General features: G+C 40.1%; 1 protein-coding gene across 2 annotated transcripts in view; it reads left to right on the plus strand.

The window, feature by feature from the left end:
• Positions 1–20,935, plus strand: part of HMCN1 (hemicentin 1) — a 544,205-nt gene that overhangs the window by 348,002 nt on the left and 175,268 nt on the right. For both annotated transcript variants that reach the window (XM_075528409.1, XM_075528416.1), the window contains exons 37-41: positions 9,322–9,423; positions 10,639–10,812; positions 11,750–11,901; positions 12,963–13,086; positions 19,935–20,110. In XM_075528409.1, the coding sequence (XP_075384524.1) occupies positions 9,322–9,423; positions 10,639–10,812; positions 11,750–11,901; positions 12,963–13,086; positions 19,935–20,110 (728 nt within the window). The remainder of the gene's footprint in view (positions 1–9,321; positions 9,424–10,638; positions 10,813–11,749; positions 11,902–12,962; positions 13,087–19,934; positions 20,111–20,935) is intronic.

Below are 20,935 nucleotides of genomic sequence, written 5' to 3' on the forward strand. Positions count from 1 at the left end.
GGGTCGAGTGCTCAGCCTGTTTGTGCCAACCAGGGACTGACTCCCTTCAGCAGGGTGGAGAAACTTTTTCTGCAAAAGGTCATTTGATTATTTATAACATCACTTGCAGACCACACTGGTCAAATATTTAATTAACTCACCCCTAGTGTAATGGCTGGAGCTGCTTCCCTTTGCTGAGGCTTGTGCTCTGAGCCAGTTTTAATGATGTCAAGAGCCTTATGTAGATTAAGGGTCAGGTCGTCTCCACTCCGGCCCCAGAGGAGGGGAAAATTGATATTTTAATTTTCTGAAAGGTGACTCTTGGTGATATGTGCTAGTATCTGCCTCTGCTTAAAGTGGGAAAGAAAGGCGCCTGGGGGTAATATGCACAGTAAACAAAAATGTAATGCTTTGTGCAATTTTGGGATTGCTTGGTATAGTTACTGGTATTGGTACTCAGTTTTTATTCTAGGTAGGCTCCAAACATGGGGATTAAAAGCACAGTTGGAGGCCAGATGCCTTGGTTTGAATCCTACTAGTTCACTCACTAGGTATGTGTCTTTGAGCAAGTTGCTGAGATTCTTAGCACCTCCATTTCATCATTTGAGAAATAGGAATGATAATGCTACATATCTCACCGGATTGTTATGAGTTAATATAAGAAATATCAAGAACAGTATTTGGCATCCATAATAAGTACAATTTAATCATTTGTATTATTATTGTAAACCTTTCTACCTGATCTTTGATACTATAGACACTTTATTATTCACTAAACTTTGCATTGCAGTTTGCAAGGTAATCCTGATTAATTATGAAGGACAAATGGATTGTAAGTTTCCAATAAAATAGAGACAATTCTGGACAGAATTTTAAATTTTGAAACCATCTTTTCTTTCAAAATTTATGTACATTCTTATAGTCTTTTTTTGGAGGAGATAGAATAACAGATTCATCAAATATGCATTTGCTAATGTTGTCATCCATAGTTTTCAATCCTAAGACATTTAGCATTCTAATTGTTTAATAATTTCCTTTATTATAAAAATATGCACCATGCTGCCATCTTCTCCAATCATCACAGAAATGATTTACAAAAGCTGAAATAAGGGCACTTCATCTCCTGGACTTGAAGACCAACTTGTGTTCATGAGAAGAACATTCTTGTGGAAATTTCCAGGGTGGGTTTTGTCTATTGTAGAAATCAGGAGTCCTTGGTAGGTGGTCCTTTTTGATCATCAAAGTTTCATAATTTTAGAAGTTTTTACTCTTTAGACCAAATTATGAAATCAGATCTAAACCTCAATGACTTGCCAAGTGAGACAGATGTTTCCCCAAACAAATAATTACTTAGGGTCTAATAGCTCAAACATGCACTTCATCTGCACATGGTTATGTCTCAGGAAACAATGACCAGGTGAACATCCACCCAGAAGTGAAATGTGTGGTTAAAAGCGCAGACTGACTTTGGGTCCCTAGAGGGGCAGTGAATGACTGCAGGACCTTGAGCCTAGATGCCAACCTTTGAGGTCTTCTCATCTATAAAATTGGAAGGATAATAATAATACCATATGCAAGGACATTGTCGTAAGTATTAAAGACAAGATTGCACCTACAATGCTTAGCCGATGGCCTGCGTTCTAGTTAGTACCGGTAACGTAGAACTTAAAGAAGATTGCGAAACACATATTTTACTTATGGCCTGTCTCATTCCACCAACATTCTAAAAGTTATTTAAAGTCCTTGCTGCCTCTAACATTGGCCAGGAGCCTTTTGGGGTGTGTTATTAGTTGTCTGGTAGAAGCATTAGTAGGGGAAGCTTTAAAACTAGTTTATATGTAAGAATTTGCTTGGCCAACTTGTGCTAATGCCACTAACCAAAGACTTCGCCATCATGTCTGTATTTTATTTATTAGCCCACTGCGGACTAAGGAGACTCAGACGTGTTGTGTGGGACATTTTTAGTGGGTTATTTTCATTAAAGACATCATTATACTCTTTTCTTGGTGTAAATGTATTCCTCATTCTGTAATAGCTTCTGTGTCAGTCGAGAATTAATGCACCCATTAACTTTTAGCTGTTCTGCTTTACTTAAAATTTAAGCAAAGATGTGAAAGAGTAAAATCATACCCCTGCATGACTGAAGACTGGGAAGAGTCTAGTCTGTGAGGTGGTAAGATGAAGATACTCTGGTTTGGGTTATATTTTCTGGAGAACCTTTTGAAAGATGGGAGAGAGGGAATCAACCAACCAGCTGAATGAAATTCAATTCTGCCTTGCAGAATACAGAGCCCTTAGTAACATAAAACAATAGCTTACTGATACTTTTGTCTTGTGGGTCGTTCTCCCATAGTCTGTGTTGTAAGGCTAGCTACTTGAATGCTGCAGGGAATAATACAATTTATAGTTGCATGCACCTAGTTAATTGAAATTAAAAGAGAAACCGCATTTTTAAAATACACATTATGCATACTTTCACTGGAGCTCACATTTTGCCTGGTGCTCGAGGGAGTGAATCATCACGGCGTTTGAGGTCGGCCCTGGACTTTCTCTTGCAAACAATCCTCCCAAGAGCTTAGCGTGTTCCCCACCCTCTTCCTTCTTTTCCGTGTCATGAGCTAGAAGCCATCTGCAAGGAGCTCAACTGCCGGCATTGTTGGGTCTTCAGTTCAGCTCCTTTCTTCTAGTTAAAAGATTCTGTGTTTTAAATTCCCAAGAACCCAGCTTAAATGGCAGCTCTTTGGGGACATCTTCACTTTAGGGTGATATATTATGTTGGAAGTTTGCGAACTCAGGATGAGAAGCTTAAATAGAGAGCACTTGAAAAAGATTAAATGACACTTTCCTGTCTCTAGAGCTTTGTAATAGAAAAGCAATTATCTTTTTTCAACTGTCTGAAGCAGGAGTCCTCAAACTATGGCCCGCGGGCCACATGCGGCCCTCTGAGGACATTTATCTGACCCGCCGCGTGTTTTTGCCCCGGTTAGTTTTTTTTACTTCAAAATAAGAGATGTGCAGTGTGCATAGGAATTTGTTCATAGTTTGTTTGTTTTTTTTAAACTATAGTCCGGCCCTCCCATGGATCTGAGAGACAGTGAACTGGCTCCCTGTTTAAAAAGTTTGAGGACCTCTGGTTTGAGGCATAACAAATTCTGAGCTTGCTATCATGTCTATATTGAGATATGGGCATACGTCAAAATGAATTGCTGCGGAATCATAGAAATGTTTGTTAAATAAAAGTATCAAAATGTGAAGCTATTGTTTCTCAAAATATTTACCGTCTATGTCTACACAGTTCTGGAAGTGGTGTTTCCATCTCCCTAACACTTCTAGATAATATGGTGGGTAAAGCATTGGGCTGCCGACTACAAGGTTAGCCGTTGAAAACCATCAACCACTTCGTGGAAGAAAGATGAATCATCTACTCCCCGGGGCAGTTCTAGCCTGTCCTGCAGGGTTTCTCTGAGTCTGAAGTGAGTGGGAACCTCTTCAGGAAGAATTCTGTACTCTGAAATTTACCTTTGAAATGTTCTTGGAGTCTTAGAAACTTGAGTTTCACCAGCTGCGCCATGGGAGAAAGATGAAGTTTCTACTCCAGTAAAGATTTACAGTCCCACAAGGGTAGTTCTGCCCTAAGTGTCACTAAGTGTCCAAACTGACTAAGTGGCAGTGAAATCCTTGTGAGTGTGAATGGTTTCTGGAGGTTTTGGTGTGCATAATCACAATTCAAAGATGTTTAACATCTTGGTATGCATTATTTATCATGTTGGTCTTATTTTGTGTACTGAAATTTTTTAAATTGGGTGTATTTTCCTTGTTGAGTATGAAGAATTAGCTGCATATTTTAAATATTCACTGCCATCAAATAGATTTTGATTCTTAGGACTCCTTTATGACAGAGTAGAATTTCCCCCATAGTTTCCAAGGCTGCGAGCTTCTAGAAACAGACTGATTCATCTTCCTCCCATTCATTCATCAGCTTGTGTATCAAACTGCTGACAGTTATAGGCCAAGTGTTTGAGGCCCAGAGTTCTGAACATTCTAGTTATGAATACCTTCTAAAAAGAATGCGTTAATATTCAACCATTTCACGGGGTAGCGTGTGATCAAGAACCTGTGTGATGGAAGAATGAACTCCAAGCAACACTGAAGGTGTGAGCAGAAACAAGACTTCAGGAACTGACGGAAGCCAAAGGAAAGGTTTCAGCTTGCTGAGAAGTACTGGAAGCACTCGCTGGTCGATGCCACGGACTTTGGAAGCCCGCCACCTGGGCCTGCGGGCTAGAAGAGATCCCGTGTTCGAGTTCATTCCAGAGAGGCAAACCAACAAACTTTAGAAACAAACAATGACATTAAGATTAAATATACCTATTAGTTAAATTAAAATTTAATAGTAGAAATATGCTGCAGGTAGTTTAGCAATGATGATCTGCCAGGAGTTGACAGAAATTCACCCTGAACTCGGAGAAGGATTGAAATGAGATATATTATTGCTGTCATCAGGTAGATCTTGACTAAAGCAGGAATAACTGGGAGATAGATGGTGAGGTAGTTAAGGTTTATTGTGCCAGCCTGGCTGATAAACACATGTGGGCTTAATGGAATGGCTGAGAGATAAATGGCTCAGTGAGCCTCGCCTTTCTGGTTCTCAGGTCTCTTGCTTTGTGATGGTTGGACCAGGGGGCAGCTGCCTTAGCCAGTTCCCTGTTTCAGCTGGCAAGGCTCACTTCCTGCAAGACATCCCTGAGGAAAAGCCACTTAGACCTACCCCGATTCAGCCCTGGGTGATGGAACAGTCATGTGAAGACCCCTACCAACGCTGAGATGCTTGCATGCTCATTGATTTGGCTCTCCTCCTGCAATTGACATCATTGTGTGTGTTTAGTGAGATTGAGGAGGATTTTGTAGATTGGTATCAGGCATAGGGGCTAATGTTGGATTTATAGGCTTGGGCAGCACTGGGTTAGGATGCTTTCTTAATTTACACTTATCCTTTATATAAAACTCTCACACATACATATGAGTTTCTGGGGATTTGTTTCCCTAGTTTACCCAGACTACCACAGATGTTTACTGGGGTTTTAGTAACTATGAAGAGGGTTTTGATTGGGTGACCCCTAACAAATGATGGGCAGCATTGAAAAGAATGGAATTGCCGACGACTTGTGCTCATACAGAACCTGTACGGAGACCAAGAGAGAGTTGTGGGAGCATAATAACTGTTCTGCGTGGCTTACAATCAGGAAAGATTTGTGCCAGAGTTGTTTCCTTTCAATATACTTAATCAATCTGCATGCTGAACAAATAATCTGAGAAGCTAGACTAAGCTAGACCTCTAGAATTGGGGGGGGGGGAAATCTTTCTTATAGTCTTCAGAGAGTAATATAGTACTGCTGACATCTTGCTGGCCTTGTGATCCTAGACTGGACTCTTGATCTATGGATAAATTTTAATAAATTTATATTGTTTTTTCTACCCTGGTTTGGACATTTGTTTTATTTTTTTAAAACATTTTCTTAGGGGCTCATACAACTCTTTTCACAATCCATACATATACATACATCAATTGTATAAAGCACATCTGTACATTCTTTGCCCTAATCATTTTCAAAGCATTTGCTCTCCACTTAAGCCCTTTGCATCAGGTCCTCTTTTTTTTTTTCCCTCCCTCCCCGTGTCCCCCTCCCTCATGAGCCCTTGATAATTTATAGATTGTTATTTTGTCATATCTGGCCCTATTTGGCATCTACCTTCTCCCCCTTCTCTGTTGTCCGTCCCCCAGGGAGGAGGTCACATGTAGATCCTTGTAATCAGTTCCCCCTTTCCAACCCACTCACCCTCTATGCTTCCAGTATCGCCCCTCACACCCCTGGTCCTGAAGGTATCGTCCACCCTGGATTCCCTGTGCCTCCAGCTCCCATATGCACCAGTGTACAACCTCTGCCCTATCCAGTCCTGCAAGGTAGAATTCAGATCATGGTAGTTGTGGGGAGGAAGCATCCTAGGTCCCTCTGTGAGGGGATCTCCAGTGGCCGACAAATGGGCTTTGGGTCTCCACTATGCACTGGACATGTGTTTTAATAATTTATTTGTTATTGTTGAGCATATGCACAGGAGAATAGCCACCAATTCAGTGAGTCATTGACTTTGATTGCATTCTGCAAGTTGTGCCGTCATTCTCACCCCGCTTTTCCAAGGGGTTCCTCCTCCAGGAACATATTCCACAGAGTTGGAGATAATCTATAATGGCAACAAAAGAGACTAATATAGTGATTTTCCTGAGAAAATTCTGTAAACTGTATGTTCTACGTCTTATTTTCCTCTGAAGTCTGTTTTGGGTTAACTTAATGGCCAGCTAATTTACATGCCTTGTCTTACATTCCTGGAACCAATAAGTCTTGCAGCCTTCACAAGGGTCTTGGTTGTGTATGTTTGGACACTCTTTCAACACTTAGCTAGGCAATCTTAATAGACGTGCTGCCAAAGCAAGTACTCAGCCAAGCAATTGACAGCTCTGCCTTAGCCTGCACTTGTACGAAGTCTCAAGGTCAGCCAGAGGTGAGGTTGTAGGATCTTCTCAGATCTCTCTGGCCCCAGGACTCTCCAACCTATGGGGCTCATTGTCTTTCTCTAGAGCTTTCGATGCTCCCTTATGCTTTGCATTCCCTGGCTTTTCCATTACGTTCTTTTTAAGTCAGTGTTTGCTCCGATCTTTTTTTCTCTGTGTTAGGCAGCTACCATGTTCAATAATTGGTCCTGGTTCTGTGCTGGGTAAAGCTGCGTGTTGTGCACTTTGAGTTGATCACATAAAGGCCAGAGGGGATTTCTAGGCATATGCCAGAGAAGTTAATGACAATTCTCTGGAAATAATGCTTTTGAAGTGGTCAAAAATTATTCTGTCTTCCCCTGGCTACTAGGATGGTTTTGCTTTTTGATTTTATTTTGTCTTTAATTGTGATTGAAGGACTGCTGGAAAGAAAGAGGGAGAGAGAGAGGGGGGGAGAGAGAGAGAGAGAGAGAGAGAGAGAGAGAGAGAGAGAGAGAGAGAGAGAGAGAGAGAGAATTCATATGCCCCAAATTTGCTGTTTGCTATGAGATGATCTAGGTGGCTTTCTTGAATTAACACATCTAGGATTATTGTAAGCTTTTGTTTAATTTCTAGAGTAAGCTAATTCTAGACAAGTGTTGCCAGTGTTCTCATTTATTTTATGGAAAAGCAGATTTTCAGCGGTCTGGAGCACTGGGTTGGGCATCAGACTGCTAACCCCAAGGTCAAAAGTTCAAACCTACCAGCCATTCTTGAGTACAAAAATGAGACTGTTCCCATAAATATTTACAGACTCAGAAACCTTAGCTGGGGTCTCTGAGTCGGGAGAAACTTGACCCTGACCAAAGTAACTTTTTTTTTTTTAAGTGTAGTCAGAAGGAACCTTGTTCACACAGTAGTTATTGGTAGAGGGGACTGGGCTGCTAACCGAATGAGTCAGCTATTTGAACCCATCCGCTGCTTCAGGGATGAAAGATGGGGTGATCTTCTTCTGTAAAGATTTGCAGCCATGGAACCCCACTCCTACTCAGTCCTGTAGGGTCTCCATAAGTTGGAATCGTCTTGAGAGCACTGGTTCTTAGAGTGCACTGAAGAGTCGCCACTCCATTCTCTACTTATGATTCCTTATTCCCGCCGTGATGCTTCATTGCTGGAACCACACTGTCAAAGTCGTCAAAGAGCGCTTCAGTTCAGAGGGCTGTTTAAATAATAAAGTCTAAAATGTTAAAGGCCCAAACTTTGAAATATCTACCAAGTGGCATTTTTAATATACCTCTCTCAGAAATTGTACAGTGAAACAGAAAACAGTGTTACGAAGGATTTGGAGAATAAAACTGTCAACCCTGGTTTAGAAATATATGTATGTGTATAGTTATAACTAATACAGAATATATATTCTTCTCAAATGTCTACGTGATATTTTCAAAGTAGATTATGTCTCATTGCTATTCAGTGCAACTCAGAGTATTCCTTTGTGGCAAAGTAGTACAGCCCTTTGGGTGTTTGTGGCTATAATTTTTGTAGGTGCAGATAGAAGACCGTCAGGTCTTCTCTTCCACAGTGCTGCTGGCTTGAAGTCAACCACCAAAGTTTTCATTAGTAGACAAGCACATGCTTATCACCCAATCAGCGTTCCTTCTGTTAGGCCACTAAAAACGACACAGGCTTTACTGAACCACAGTCCAAGACAACTCTAATAAAATGAATATAATAATAAAAATATAAAGTCACTCACATGAGGGAAAACTACATAACAAAGGAAAACAAAGACAAAACGATAGACCTAGAGGATAAAAATCAGGTCAGTTAATAACATATCAGACAGGTCACCCAAACAGTGTGATACTGAAAGAGAATCTTAAGACACTGCTTAATGTACTTAAAAAAAAATGACATAGTCTAAGGAAATAATTCAGATTACAGGGAAGAAAATGAATTTTTAAAAAATTCATAGTAAAGAGTTAATAAAAACTACAGCACAAAAATGCAAAAGAAAACATTTATCAACAATGACAAACTACTACATTATATCTCCTTTTTTGACAAGTTCAGGAAAAAGTGTAGCTTCAGAGGCAGATGTCCCCTAAATCGGATCTCTGTTGTACCAATCCAGAAAATGTAATAAAAAATATTTGTTAAAATTATTTTTACTACTATGCTGATCCACTTTTTAAAGGATTTTATTGTGCATGCATAGGGAAATGAAAAGTGCAGAAAACACATCAAGAGCTTGTTTATCCTGATCTTCAATTCTACATAATCACCAAAACCAAACCAAACATACTGCCATTGTGCTGATTTCAGTCGTAGACGCCCTATAGGAATAGAAATGCCCCTTTGGGTTTCTGAGGCTAAACGTATTTCTCTTTATTGTCCTTTTTCTCCCTCGAGTGGCTGGTGGGTTTGAATGGCTGACCTGTGTTTCGCAGCCCAATTCTTCTACTTGATTAAAAGTAAAAACTCACTGCCATAGAGTCGATTCCTACTCACGGTGGTCCTGCGGCACAGGGTGGAACTGCCCATGTGCGTCCGCAAGATTGTAACTCTGTATGACAGGGGAAGGCCCTGTGCTTCTCCTGGAGAGTGGCTGATGGTTTTCAACGGCTGACTTTGAAATTGAGGCCATTTGGTAACGACTGCGTCACCAGAACTCCTTAACAGTCTGCCTTTATTCCGAATAAATCAGGGTAGATATGTGGGAAGAATGAAGGAAAAATGTAATTTCCATAGCAATTTCAGTTTAAACATGTTGACTTAAATTAAACGAATTAATTATATGTTCGGGTCTATTCCAGAACCACCCAGTCTGGAGGATGCAGGGAAAATGCTGAACGAGACAGTGGTGGTGAACAACCCCATACAGCTGGAGTGTAAGGCAGCTGGAAACCCTTTGCCTGGTGTGTTTCCTTTTGGACTCTGCCACTTATTAACATTCCAAGATTTCTGGGAATAACTGAACGTGTTTATGAGCATGATATGGTAATTACTAACAAGGAAGGAGGGTTACTGAATATTACAAGACTACAGCATTGATAAAAATATAGTAAGATGGATGAGGTTTTTAAATGTTGATTGCCTTTAGTTGAATGAAATCATTTCTAAATGTCAGCCATGTAAAATACATGAATGCCTTGATCTTATTGAGATTATCAGTACTGTGATAACAAGCATCACATGGGCTTTACAAACATTTATGTTGAAAATGTTTGGGATTATAAAGATTATCTGAATGAAAATCAGTCATTTGATTTTAGCTTACACCTATTGTGATGATAAGATTATTTTGTCTCGTTGCTTCACATCACCGGTCAAACAAAACTAAAACTCATTGTCGCTGAGTAGATTCTAGCGCGTGGCTACTCTGTCGGACAGGGTGGACCGTCCTCTGCGCGGTTCGGAGCTTGTGACCAGTGGAGTCGAGTAGAGCACTTCATCTTTCTCCAAAGGGTGCCTGGTGATTTTGAACTTCATTTAGCAGCTCAGCACTAAGCAGCCCCACCAGGCCTCTTCACACCAGTGGTAGCTTATTTATATCAAGCAATGGCAACACTGTGAAGACTCGCATTATATATAATCGTGTGTTTAACGATCCGGTTTTTATAGATAAGAATAGCAATTTAAAAATGTATCATCGCTGCCATCGAGCCAGTTCTGACTCCAACCCTGGGTCAGGTTCCCGAGACCATAAATCTTTATGGAAGCAGACGGCTTCCTCTTTCTCCTGGGAGCCAAAAATCTGCTGACCTTGGATTTGAACCACCAGCCTTGCACTTAGCAGTGCAATGCTCATCTGACAGTGCCACCAGAGCTCCTTACAAAGATCATAAACAACCAAAGGAAGCAGTGTAGGTTGAAATTTTACTCTTAAAGATTATTTGGACAGTCAAGATAATAAAAAATATATTTTCCCCTTTTATATTCATTTTTATGAATCTTAGAAGGATTGGGGTCTTTAAAGAGTCCTCTTCCTAATAATCACTCCTGTAGAGATGTGTATTAAGATAATTTACACTTGAATGATAAGCATATTAATAAAAACACTATTAATGTTTCAGTTAAACTCCAGTTTGGCTGATGTAAAGCTTTACAAAGTGTCTTATTTTCCCTCCCAGCTATCACCTGGTACAAAGATAATCGTCCTCTCTCAGGTTCCAGCGTTTCTTTCTTGAACCGAAGACAGATTATTGACATTGAAAGTGCCCAGATCTCAGACGCTGGCATCTACAAATGTGTGGCCATCAACTCAGCTGGAGCTACAGAGTTATTTTACAGTCTGCACGTCCATGGTGAGGGCCTCGTTTTCCATGTTTGTCCTGGGCTTAGGAAACCTTCAAGATCAGTAGGTGCTTCCATAACATTCTGATAGAAGGCTTTAACAAAGTGTGCTACCTTTTTTATTTCAGGGCCCAGTATTATAAAGCCTATAAATGTTTTCGGTTCCATTCCTATTAAAATTCTTGCTTTTCACACACTGTTGAACTTAAATGTGTTTTAGATGAGTTGTTGGAATTGTCCTGGATGATTTTTACCAACAAATGATAATGAATGTGCTTGTAAATATTTTTTAACAGAAGCATTCCCAAGTAATTATCCTAAGAGAAGTTCATTGTTAATATCACTATAGTGATGGAAGGGAATATATGTGTGTGTAAAAGATAGATAGATACATTAATAGATAGATCGATAGATAGATAGATAGATAGATAGAGACTTCTAGATATCAAGAAATGAACACCATAGCCTCAACTGTGACAGTTTCAAAATTATAAAACCAAATTTCCTAACAAAGTAGCCAGCCTCCCTTTCTTCCTTAGTGAGATGGAGATATCGAGGCTTGCCAGACTTTTCTCTGATTCAAATTTCAAAGTAGAAATGTAAAAGATCTTTGTTGTTGCTATTGAGTGTTCATGAGTTTATTCTGACTCAGAGGACATCATGTGACAGAGAAGACACGCCCCATAGGGTTTCCTTGGCTGTAATCTCTCAGAAACCCCTTGCCAGCTCTTCCTTCCGTGGCACCACTCAGGAGGGGTGAATCATCAGTCTCTCGGGCAGCAGCCGGTGCAGAACTACTCTACCACAAGGACTCCTCATAAAAGGCCTTCACAAAGCAGCACTAACAATTTACAAAGAGAGTTTGTTGGACTGTAGTTTTTTTCTTCAATATCTGGACATGAAGTACTCTGTAATGTTAACCTATTTCACCGTATTTTAATATTTCAGTTCCTCCATCGATTTCTGGCAGCAGTAGTATGGCGGCAGTGGTGGTTAATAATCTGGTGAGATTAGAATGTGAAGCCAGAGGTATCCCCGCCCCGAGTCTCACCTGGTTGAAAGATGGGAGCCCAGTCTCCAGTTTTGCTAACGGAATTCAGGTACCTTCTTCCATCTCCTTAATGAAATCTCGTACGTTGTAGTTCAGTACAGCAATACAGCAGGTAAAGTTGTGGGAGAGCACTGATTACCCAATCTCACCCAAACACGTGTTCACTGTCATACACAAATGTCAGAGTCACACCGTGGGACTTTCCAAACAGTTCATTAAGCTCTCGGGACTTTTAAGAGTGATCATTTGCTTGGTCCCCTTAGCTCCCATGTTGGTATTTGCTCCTTAATGTTTTGACAAGTTGTTTTGGATATTTGTCATTTTCATTCACACCTCCTCCCACCAACTCCACCATAACAGATACCTTAAACAAAGGAAGGTTTCTCAACAATAAAAACTGCAAATTAATAACAATATTTCATTTAAATGTCTGGAAATAACAAACTAGAGAACTTTGTAAGTTAGTGAATTTACAGCTATAATTTCAATAAATAAACATTTTAAAAGGAAGAGCATTAGAGATGAAATTGAATTTTAGATAAAAAAACATTTTGAGTGCATTAAGCTGATTCAAATTTTTGAAATGCAGTTTCAAATTAGTTTGGTTAAATTTTATTTTGCCAGAGACTGGATTTCAATAACCTTTTACTGACTGTATCTTCTATCATAGGCAATCTATTGTTACCATTAATATTTTTAAGTTAATATTTTAGAAGTACAATTCGATCTGTGGAATAACAGGGCAATGGATGTGGCAAATTAATTTCACTGGTTTTTCATTGTTTACCCAAGGAAGAATGAAGAAGGAGAATCCGCTCATCCTACTTCTTCCCGCATGGCTCCTCTCATAAATCTGACTCTAGTAAATACAGATGAAGTTTGACCTTCACTTGATTTTTAAATTAAGATTTGTTTTCAGTGGTTGTTACCAAATTGGATTTAAATCACAGGGGTTTCCACCGGGAGGGTGAAGAGCGAATTGCATCTTAAAAAGCCTGAGCGACTCTCCTCCTAGAAGCAAAAATCCACTGATAAGCCCCCGAAATGGGATAAAAATGCTTTACCCTGACCATTTTCAGCACTCATGTTTCGCTTCCTTGTCACTGACAGGTTCTCTCTGGGGGACGAATCCTCGCTTTGACTAGTGCCCAAATCAGTGATACTGGGAGATACACCTGTGTGGCAGTGAATGCTGCTGGGGAGAAACAAAGGGACTTTGACCTCCGAGTATATGGTGAGACCGGTTCACAGTTCTTTCAGCTGGGCCATGAGTGTGCTTAGATAATGAGGTTATGCAGAATCGAAAGACTATCAAGGACAACGGACAACAGAAATAATACTACTACTGATCAATTCAAATCAGATCTCAATATGACGTCATCTTTTCCTCTACACCTTCCTCTTTGATCTATTTCTTTTTAAAAAATGTAGTTCTGAGAATTTAAAGTGCACCCAGCTGAAGAACATGACTATAGAGAGCGGCTCTGATTCTGGGAGATGTCATCTCAGCAGAGCAAGCACCCTTTCAGTCAGCTCTCTCCGCCTAGTCTAGTCAATGGTTGACTGTATTGCTTGCTATTCATATTTACAATGAGGATTTTTTTCAATCACTGCTATGTCTATGAATGAACAGATTCTTTGAGAAGTAAAGTTTATTTTTTCCCTATCACTTTGCAGCCATCAGTGAAGCATCTGATTCCATCTAAGCACATTTCTATCAGAACAAAGTTTAAACCTCATTGGTCTCCGCTAATAGATTATTCTTGCCATTTAACATTCCAGTATGCCTTTAGCACTTGAAATGATTTCAGATATTTTCGGAGGGGTTACTTGTATAACACACTCTCGTAGCTACTGGATAATGAAATTATTTCTTCTGAAGCCTCTAGAATAGTTGGTAGTAGTTTTCCCCCCTAAATACCATCTTGCCTCCAAATAATTGACACTTAATCTTGATAGAAGACTGCATCATGGTCCTGTGCACCATGCAGACTTATTTCTATGTTTGCTAAAAGAAAATGTAATAATTATGCATACCTTGTATAATATTATAAATTTCTAATGAAAGTATCAATTTTTACACCACGAATGGCTTCTATCCTAATGAAGATGGCCTGGGCACGCCCCAGGAATGAGCAGCGGATTACCGAAGGGCGCTCTCCGTGTCCTGCTTCCCTCCCTGCTTCAGTTATGCCACGCTGATGTGTCTGAGATCACAGAGGGTCGTATTATGCTCAGTCCCAGAGATTCCAATTCCCCTTTCTCTTAGTGTTGCTTGTATAGTCCGTAAAGAAGTTGAGTGTTGCTGATACCAAATATCCTTAAGAATGGTTAGTCAATTGGTCTAAGGAGAGACCAATTGCTCCTATAGGAAGTGGCAATGATATTGACTGAGCGTTAGTTAGTAGGGAAAATCTGGGATCAGATCTTGCAATTCTATAAAGTGGGCTTAGGACATGAGAGGGAGCTAATATTTTTCTGATTTATATATCAAGCATATCACTCTTCTCTATCATGTGCCAGCATGATTTTGTACTACGCCATCAGGCAGACAACCAGACCCTTTCCTCCTGACATCAAGGTCCAATAGTGAGCTGCATTTTTGAGGTTGTATATGGATCCTTAAACGATCCCGAGAGTGCTGTGCATCCGGCGCCAGGCTGCTGACTGCAGAGGAGCAGTTCAAGCCACCTGCCCCTCTGCAGGAGCAAGATGGAGCGCTACTCCAGCAAACGTTTCCTCCTGGGAACTCTGGGTAGGATCGCTGCGAGTTGGAATTGACTTAGTAACACGGAGTTTGGATATGTGCATAACATTTTAAACATGTATACATGGTCAGCTATTAAATAATTAAAAATGTATAACAGATTTTAATTTGAAATTTGTTTTTAATGCATGTTGTACTGTTAGTATTGCTTGCACATATCATATTCTTTTTTGTAGCAGTGTCCGTGGCAATCTTGCACCTAATTGGACCCTAGTTTTAGTTGCTATTGTGTGGTATCAAGTTGATTCTGACATAAAGACCCTGTATGGCGGTATAGAATTGCCCCACGGTTTCCAATGCTGAGATCTCTACAGAAGCAGATCTCCAGGTGTGTTTGTGTTGACAGTCAAGCACGTAACCATGGACACGCATGCACACACACCACAAACCCAAAATCAAAAACCCAAGCTCACTGCCAAATAGTTGATTCCAACTCGTAGCTACCTGTATGGGGACCGCGAGACTGGTTCCTCCTTGGATCAGAGAGCCTCGCCTGTCCCCACGCAGCCAGTGGTGGGTCAGCAGCCAATGATTCCGTGAGTAGCCCAGAACTTACCCACAGGACCACAAGAGCTCTGCTGCTTCTCCAGACCCAACACCCTAGCTTGGATTCCTATTCATAAGGACAGAGTATAGCTGCCTCCTTAGGGTTTCCGAGATTATACTTTTTACAGGAGCTGACAGCTTCATCTTGCTTCCATGGAGCAGCTAGTGCAGTTCTCAGCCCAACAACTAACTCACGGTGCCACCAGGTCTCTTTATTGTGCTGGTAGGTCCTTCGTGGGAGCCTAGGGGCTGAGCCCATGAACTCTGGGAACAAGATCCCCGCCAGATTGACATTGTTGACTGTGGGGATAGGAGGAGAAATAGAAAGTGGTGAAACTGGCTTTTCCTAATTGCAAAAGTAGTTCATTAAAGACTTTTCCCCCTAGCGTACATTCAGGTTCAGTTTTGCCACCTTCTAAGATACCACGTCAATAATGGATTTTTTAAATTTTGTATCTACATGGAACCTTTGTTTTTTAATCAACAAAGTTCAGAGAACTTTCTTAGAAATTACACATTTCCCAGTGTCTCAGTAAGCGTGCCCTATGGCAATGCTGAGCTGGGTTAGTAAATGTAATGAGTTTGAAACAGGATGAGAAGTTGGTCCAGAGCACACCCGTTCTTACGCAACAGAGCCTCAAAACAAAATAGGGATACGATCTAAGAAAGCCGAGGATCCACAGGGCAGAACCTTGTTCTCTTCTCAGACTAAACAGAAACTCGGAAATGAGAGACAGGACCTAAAAAGTACAAAATAGACATGCTTTGGTAATATATAGCCTGTAATTAGATTCTTTAGTTTAGGTTCTTTAAAAAACAAATACTGTATTGTTTTTGCATATCTTTCCCTCTCACTTTTAAAAATCTGGTTTTCTTTTGAACTTGATTCAACTCATTTAGCTGTAGGAAATGTAATTGAAGGGAAAATATTTGGAAATAAATTAGCATGATGCTGTGTTGAGTTGTTTCAGATTTTTACTTTTATAAACAATCATAAAAAATTCCTGTGCTTTTGTGCATTTTGAAAATAATCTAAGAGAAACATTTTATACAGTTATGGTATTTTTTTAATCCAGTGAGACCAGACTTTACCCTAAATTATTTCCAAGCTGTGAAATCAGCTGATTAATTGAGAGCTTCCTTAACATGATAAAGATTTGTGGATCTATCTGGTTGCAATGATATTTTAGAAAGTAGCCCCCCAGAAGAACTTATTTCAGAGGACAGCACTGAAGCTACAGCTTAGGGAGAGGGACACATCTGATCAGAACACATGGGAGCAAATGCAGGGGGAGGAAGAGAGAGTGGAGCACATCCTGGCCCACCAAGCCTTGATGATAATATTCCCTCTCAGAGCAGCCAATGCACAGAGAAGACCATATGGCTGGCCCCACTATGAGACACGACATCCTTCACTGACCCATAGCCCTACAGGGAACAAGACTGGAGACACAATGTGGGAATTGTACCCGATCTGATCCCACCAAGCCTAGGCAAACTAAGGACGTGCAACAGAACAGCAAGGGGAACAGTGCAAAGAAGTCCCCAGGGAATACCTAAAATAGACTTTGGGGTAAGGGCTTGGCACCCCATCAGACTGGACTGGAAAACACTCTTAAAGCAAACAAACAGTCTACTAACTACAAGTTTCTCTTTTTTGTTTGATATGTTTGTTTGTTGTTGTCATTTGCTTTTTGTTGTTTTCTTTTCTTTTGTTGCTTGGTTTTGCTCTGTCTAGTTTTTGTACATGTTATTATCTTTGCAGGTCTGTGTAAATAAGATAGGTTGGATGAACAATCTGGAGGAGAAAACAATGAGACCAATAGTTCCAGGGGGGACATGGGAGAGGATGAGGAGGGAGTAAGGGAAATGGTATTAACAAACCCATGGACAAGGGAATAACAAGTGATCCAAATCGGTGGTGAGGTAGGTGTAGCAGGCCTGGTAGGGCTTGGTCAAGGGCAGTGTAGCCGAGATGAATTACTGAAACCCAAATGAAGGCTGAACATGATAGTGGGACAAGAGGAAAGTAAAAGGAAATAGAGGAAAGAGCTAGGAGGAAAAGGGAATTTATAGAGGTCTAAATAAAGACATGAACAGATGTAAATATATTTATATATAAGGATAGGGAACTAGGTCAATGTGCATATATTTATAGGTCTAGTATTAAGGTAGCAGATGGACATTGGGCCTCCTCTCAAATACTTCCTCAATGCAAGAATACTTTGTTCTGTTAAACTGGCATTCCATGATGCTCACCTTCCTGACACAATCACTGAAGACAAAGCAGGTGTGTAAGCAAATATGGTGAAGAAAGCTGATGGTGCCTGGCTATCAAAAGATTAGCATCTAGGATCTTGAAGACTCGAAGGTAAACAAGTGGCCATCTAACTGAGAAGCAACAAATCCCACATGGAAGAAGCATGCCAGTCTGTGTGATCACAAGGTGTGGAAGAGATGAGGTGTCAGGCATCAAAGAACGAAAAAAATCATATCATTGTGAATGATGGGGAGTGTGGAGTGGGGACCCAAACCCCATCTGTAGGCAATTGGACATCCCTTTATGGAAGGGTCATGGGGAGATGTCCCAGTCAGGGTGCAGTGTAGCAACAATGAAACATATAACTTTCCTCTAGTTCCTAAATGCTTCCTCCCCCTCCACTATAATGATCCCAATTCTACCTTACAAATCTAGTTAGACCAGAGGATGTACACTGGTACAAATGGGAACTGGAAACAGGGAATCCAGGACAGATGATCCGTTCAGGACCAGTGGTGAGAGTGGCGATACTAGAAGGGTGGAGGGAGGGTGGGTAGAAAGGGAAACCAATTACAGGGATCTACATATAACCTCCTCCGTAGGGGACAGACAAGAGAAAAGTGGATGCAGGGAAATGTCGGACAGTGTAAGATATGACAAAATCATAATTTATAAATTATCAAGGGTTCATGAGGGTGGGGAGTGCGGTGGGAGGGAAAAAATGAGGAGCTGATGCCAGGGGCTTACATGGAGAGCAAATATTTTGAGAATGATGAGGGCAATGAATGTACAAATGTGCTTTACACAATTGATGTATGTATGGATTGTGATAAGAGTTGTATGAGCCCCTAATAAAAGGATTAAAAAGAATGTAGCACTAATTGTGCATATATTGCTAATGTTATAGTAGGTTTCATCTCAAACTGACTGTGAATCTTTTTACCTAATATGTCACATGTCTAAAAGAATCCGTTCTCTGTTCCTGCACAGATTGCTTTGAATTTATCAAGAGCCGGATGTCTATCTGTGGTATTGCATTTAATAGACAGATTATCAGGAATCTCCACAAAAATGTTCTGTTTGGTCCATTCCAGGCACTTTGCAGGGTACTTTTTTTCTTGGCTGTCAATTCTTTTGGGTTTAGCACATATCCTACACCCAAAGCAGCACACGAAAACACTCTCTTCATTTGTGTTCCTTTTCCCTGTGTAGTCGACATAAAAACAAAAAAGTCACTACTATTGAGTCTGTCCCCTCAGAGGCGGCCCAGAGAGGTTCTCTGAGCCTGTCGATCTTTATAGAGGCAGACAGCCTTTTCCTTCTCCCCAAATCGACTGGTGGATTTGAACCACCGAACTTGAACATAACAGTCAGAAAGTGCCAGGGTAGCAGAGAATTCTCACAATTATAGGAATGCCCGTGCATTGTTGCTAGGTGTTAGGTATCACTCAAACTTGAATTTTATTGAAATTTAAGGCAACTTCTCTACAATGATGTTTCCTTCAAGTCTAAGTAGTTATAAGGGTCAGAAGGAAATGGTCAAGGAAATTTCTCTTCATGCTTGTTTGAATGGCCCTTTTATAACGTCTCAATTCATCATTTCTTTGTGTTTCCTTAATTACTATAATGGTCTGAAAGAATTCTTGAGGGATTATGCAACCCACCCTTTAATTTTTGGCAAGGCAGCAGCTAAGCCAGCTAAGATAGATGGTTGTTTGGTCTTCAATACGCTCAAGGGAGGAGATGGATTCTAAAAACTTCTCCAAGAACACATTTCAGCATTTGACAATTCTTGTAACCAGGAAATTATCATTTTACTTTCATTAATATTTCAGTAGATTTTATATTTTTATGTAGTTATAGAAATATGCTCAATTGGCTGCTGGTCTAGCTGTTTTTATTGATCCATTTATTTTACATGATTTCATTCTATAGGAAATTGACGGAAACGCTGGAAACCTGGAAAGAGCACTAAACTATGCATCCAAAGACTCCAAACATTGCTAGCATGTCATGAACAAGCCATTATTCCTCATCCATTCTATGTTTTAAACATTGTGAGATATATAGACCTAGATAATTTTGATAATTTATGATCTCTTTTAGTTGTTGGGATTTCCCCCCACTCTTCTGCTATGAATTTGCTTTCTTCTGCAAAAAATAAACCCCAGAAACTACACAAATGCATGTTGAAGTATATTTGCAAAATATTTTGTGAAGAATTTGTTTTGAAAACCTTAAAAGGCAACATCTAGTTGTAGAAGTTTCTTAAATACACACTTGGGAAGAACTTCAAGTACTGCATATTTTCTATAAGAACACTTTTAAGAATGATTTCTGTTCAACAGGAATATATTAATCTCTTATTAATAGTTCATCCTGAATTATGTGATGCAAAGAGAGTATGTTAGAATGATTCAAATTTTTCATCTCAAAATAACCAATAAAGTCACTCAGAATGTGCTGTGTTGTCCAATGAGGATAAAAAGAGAGCCTATCTTTCATTTAGTTCCACCAAACATTGTGGGAGAAGAACAGAACATTTCTGTCCTCATTGGTCAAGATGTGGACCTGCTATGCCAGAGTGATGCTATTCCGCCCCCTACTCTGACTTGGTTAAAAGACGGCCGACCCTTGCTGAAGAAACCAGGCCTCAGTATCTCTAAAAATGCAAGTGTCTTAAAGGTAAGGTTATTACTTTACTTATTTTTCCATCTATTATTTGAAAACATATGACTAGGTATTAACCAAAACCAGTCTACTACCATCAAATCTATTCTGACTTTGAGAAAACTTTTATAGCATTTCCAAGGCTGTAAATCTTTACAGGAGCAGAGTTTGAACTTGCTCCCTGGGCATTGCTGTGCATTTAAAGCACTGGCTTGCTGTTAGCAGTGGGTGGAGAACGAATTGTGTCCCCAGGGCTCCTAGGTTTAGGCCCCAGCTCCTAATAAATGGATTACCTTTATTCATGTGTCCCATGCAGCCATTTGCTTACTGAGGTTAATAATATTTTCCACTTGGATGTTTAAGCTATATATATATATTTAATTTTCTATTAATATTTATAGTTAAAAGTCATCCCAAAAAGTGAATTCAGGAAGGTATTCTGGAATACTTTAAAGTATACCTTTAGTCATTCAAGCAATCACCAAACACCCATTCTAAGTACTCAGATGGATAGACAAAAATTTTAAGATAGATTTACTGCCTTTGAGTATCTTTCAGTTGCCCATATAAAATTTAATTTTATGTGAAAAATTAAATTATTGTTCAGTTGAAAATACAATAAGTTCAGAAATATTCAGTTCATTGCCAAGTGGATGATACACACAATGTATGTCGGAGCAGGGAGTGGACAGGTACAGGTGAAGCTGTGGTTGATTGACCAAGTCTTGGAAGGACTAAAACCCACTGCCATCAGGTCCACGTCAACTCATCTTGACCCTCTAGAGGAGTCCTGGCTTTGTAAAGCTTTAAGCCAGGAGAGAGCGCCATCTTTCCCTTGGA

The sequence above is a fragment of the Tenrec ecaudatus genome, chromosome 1 (assembly GCF_050624435.1).
Source record: "Tenrec ecaudatus isolate mTenEca1 chromosome 1, mTenEca1.hap1, whole genome shotgun sequence".
Taxonomy (NCBI): Eukaryota; Metazoa; Chordata; class Mammalia; order Afrosoricida; family Tenrecidae; genus Tenrec; species Tenrec ecaudatus.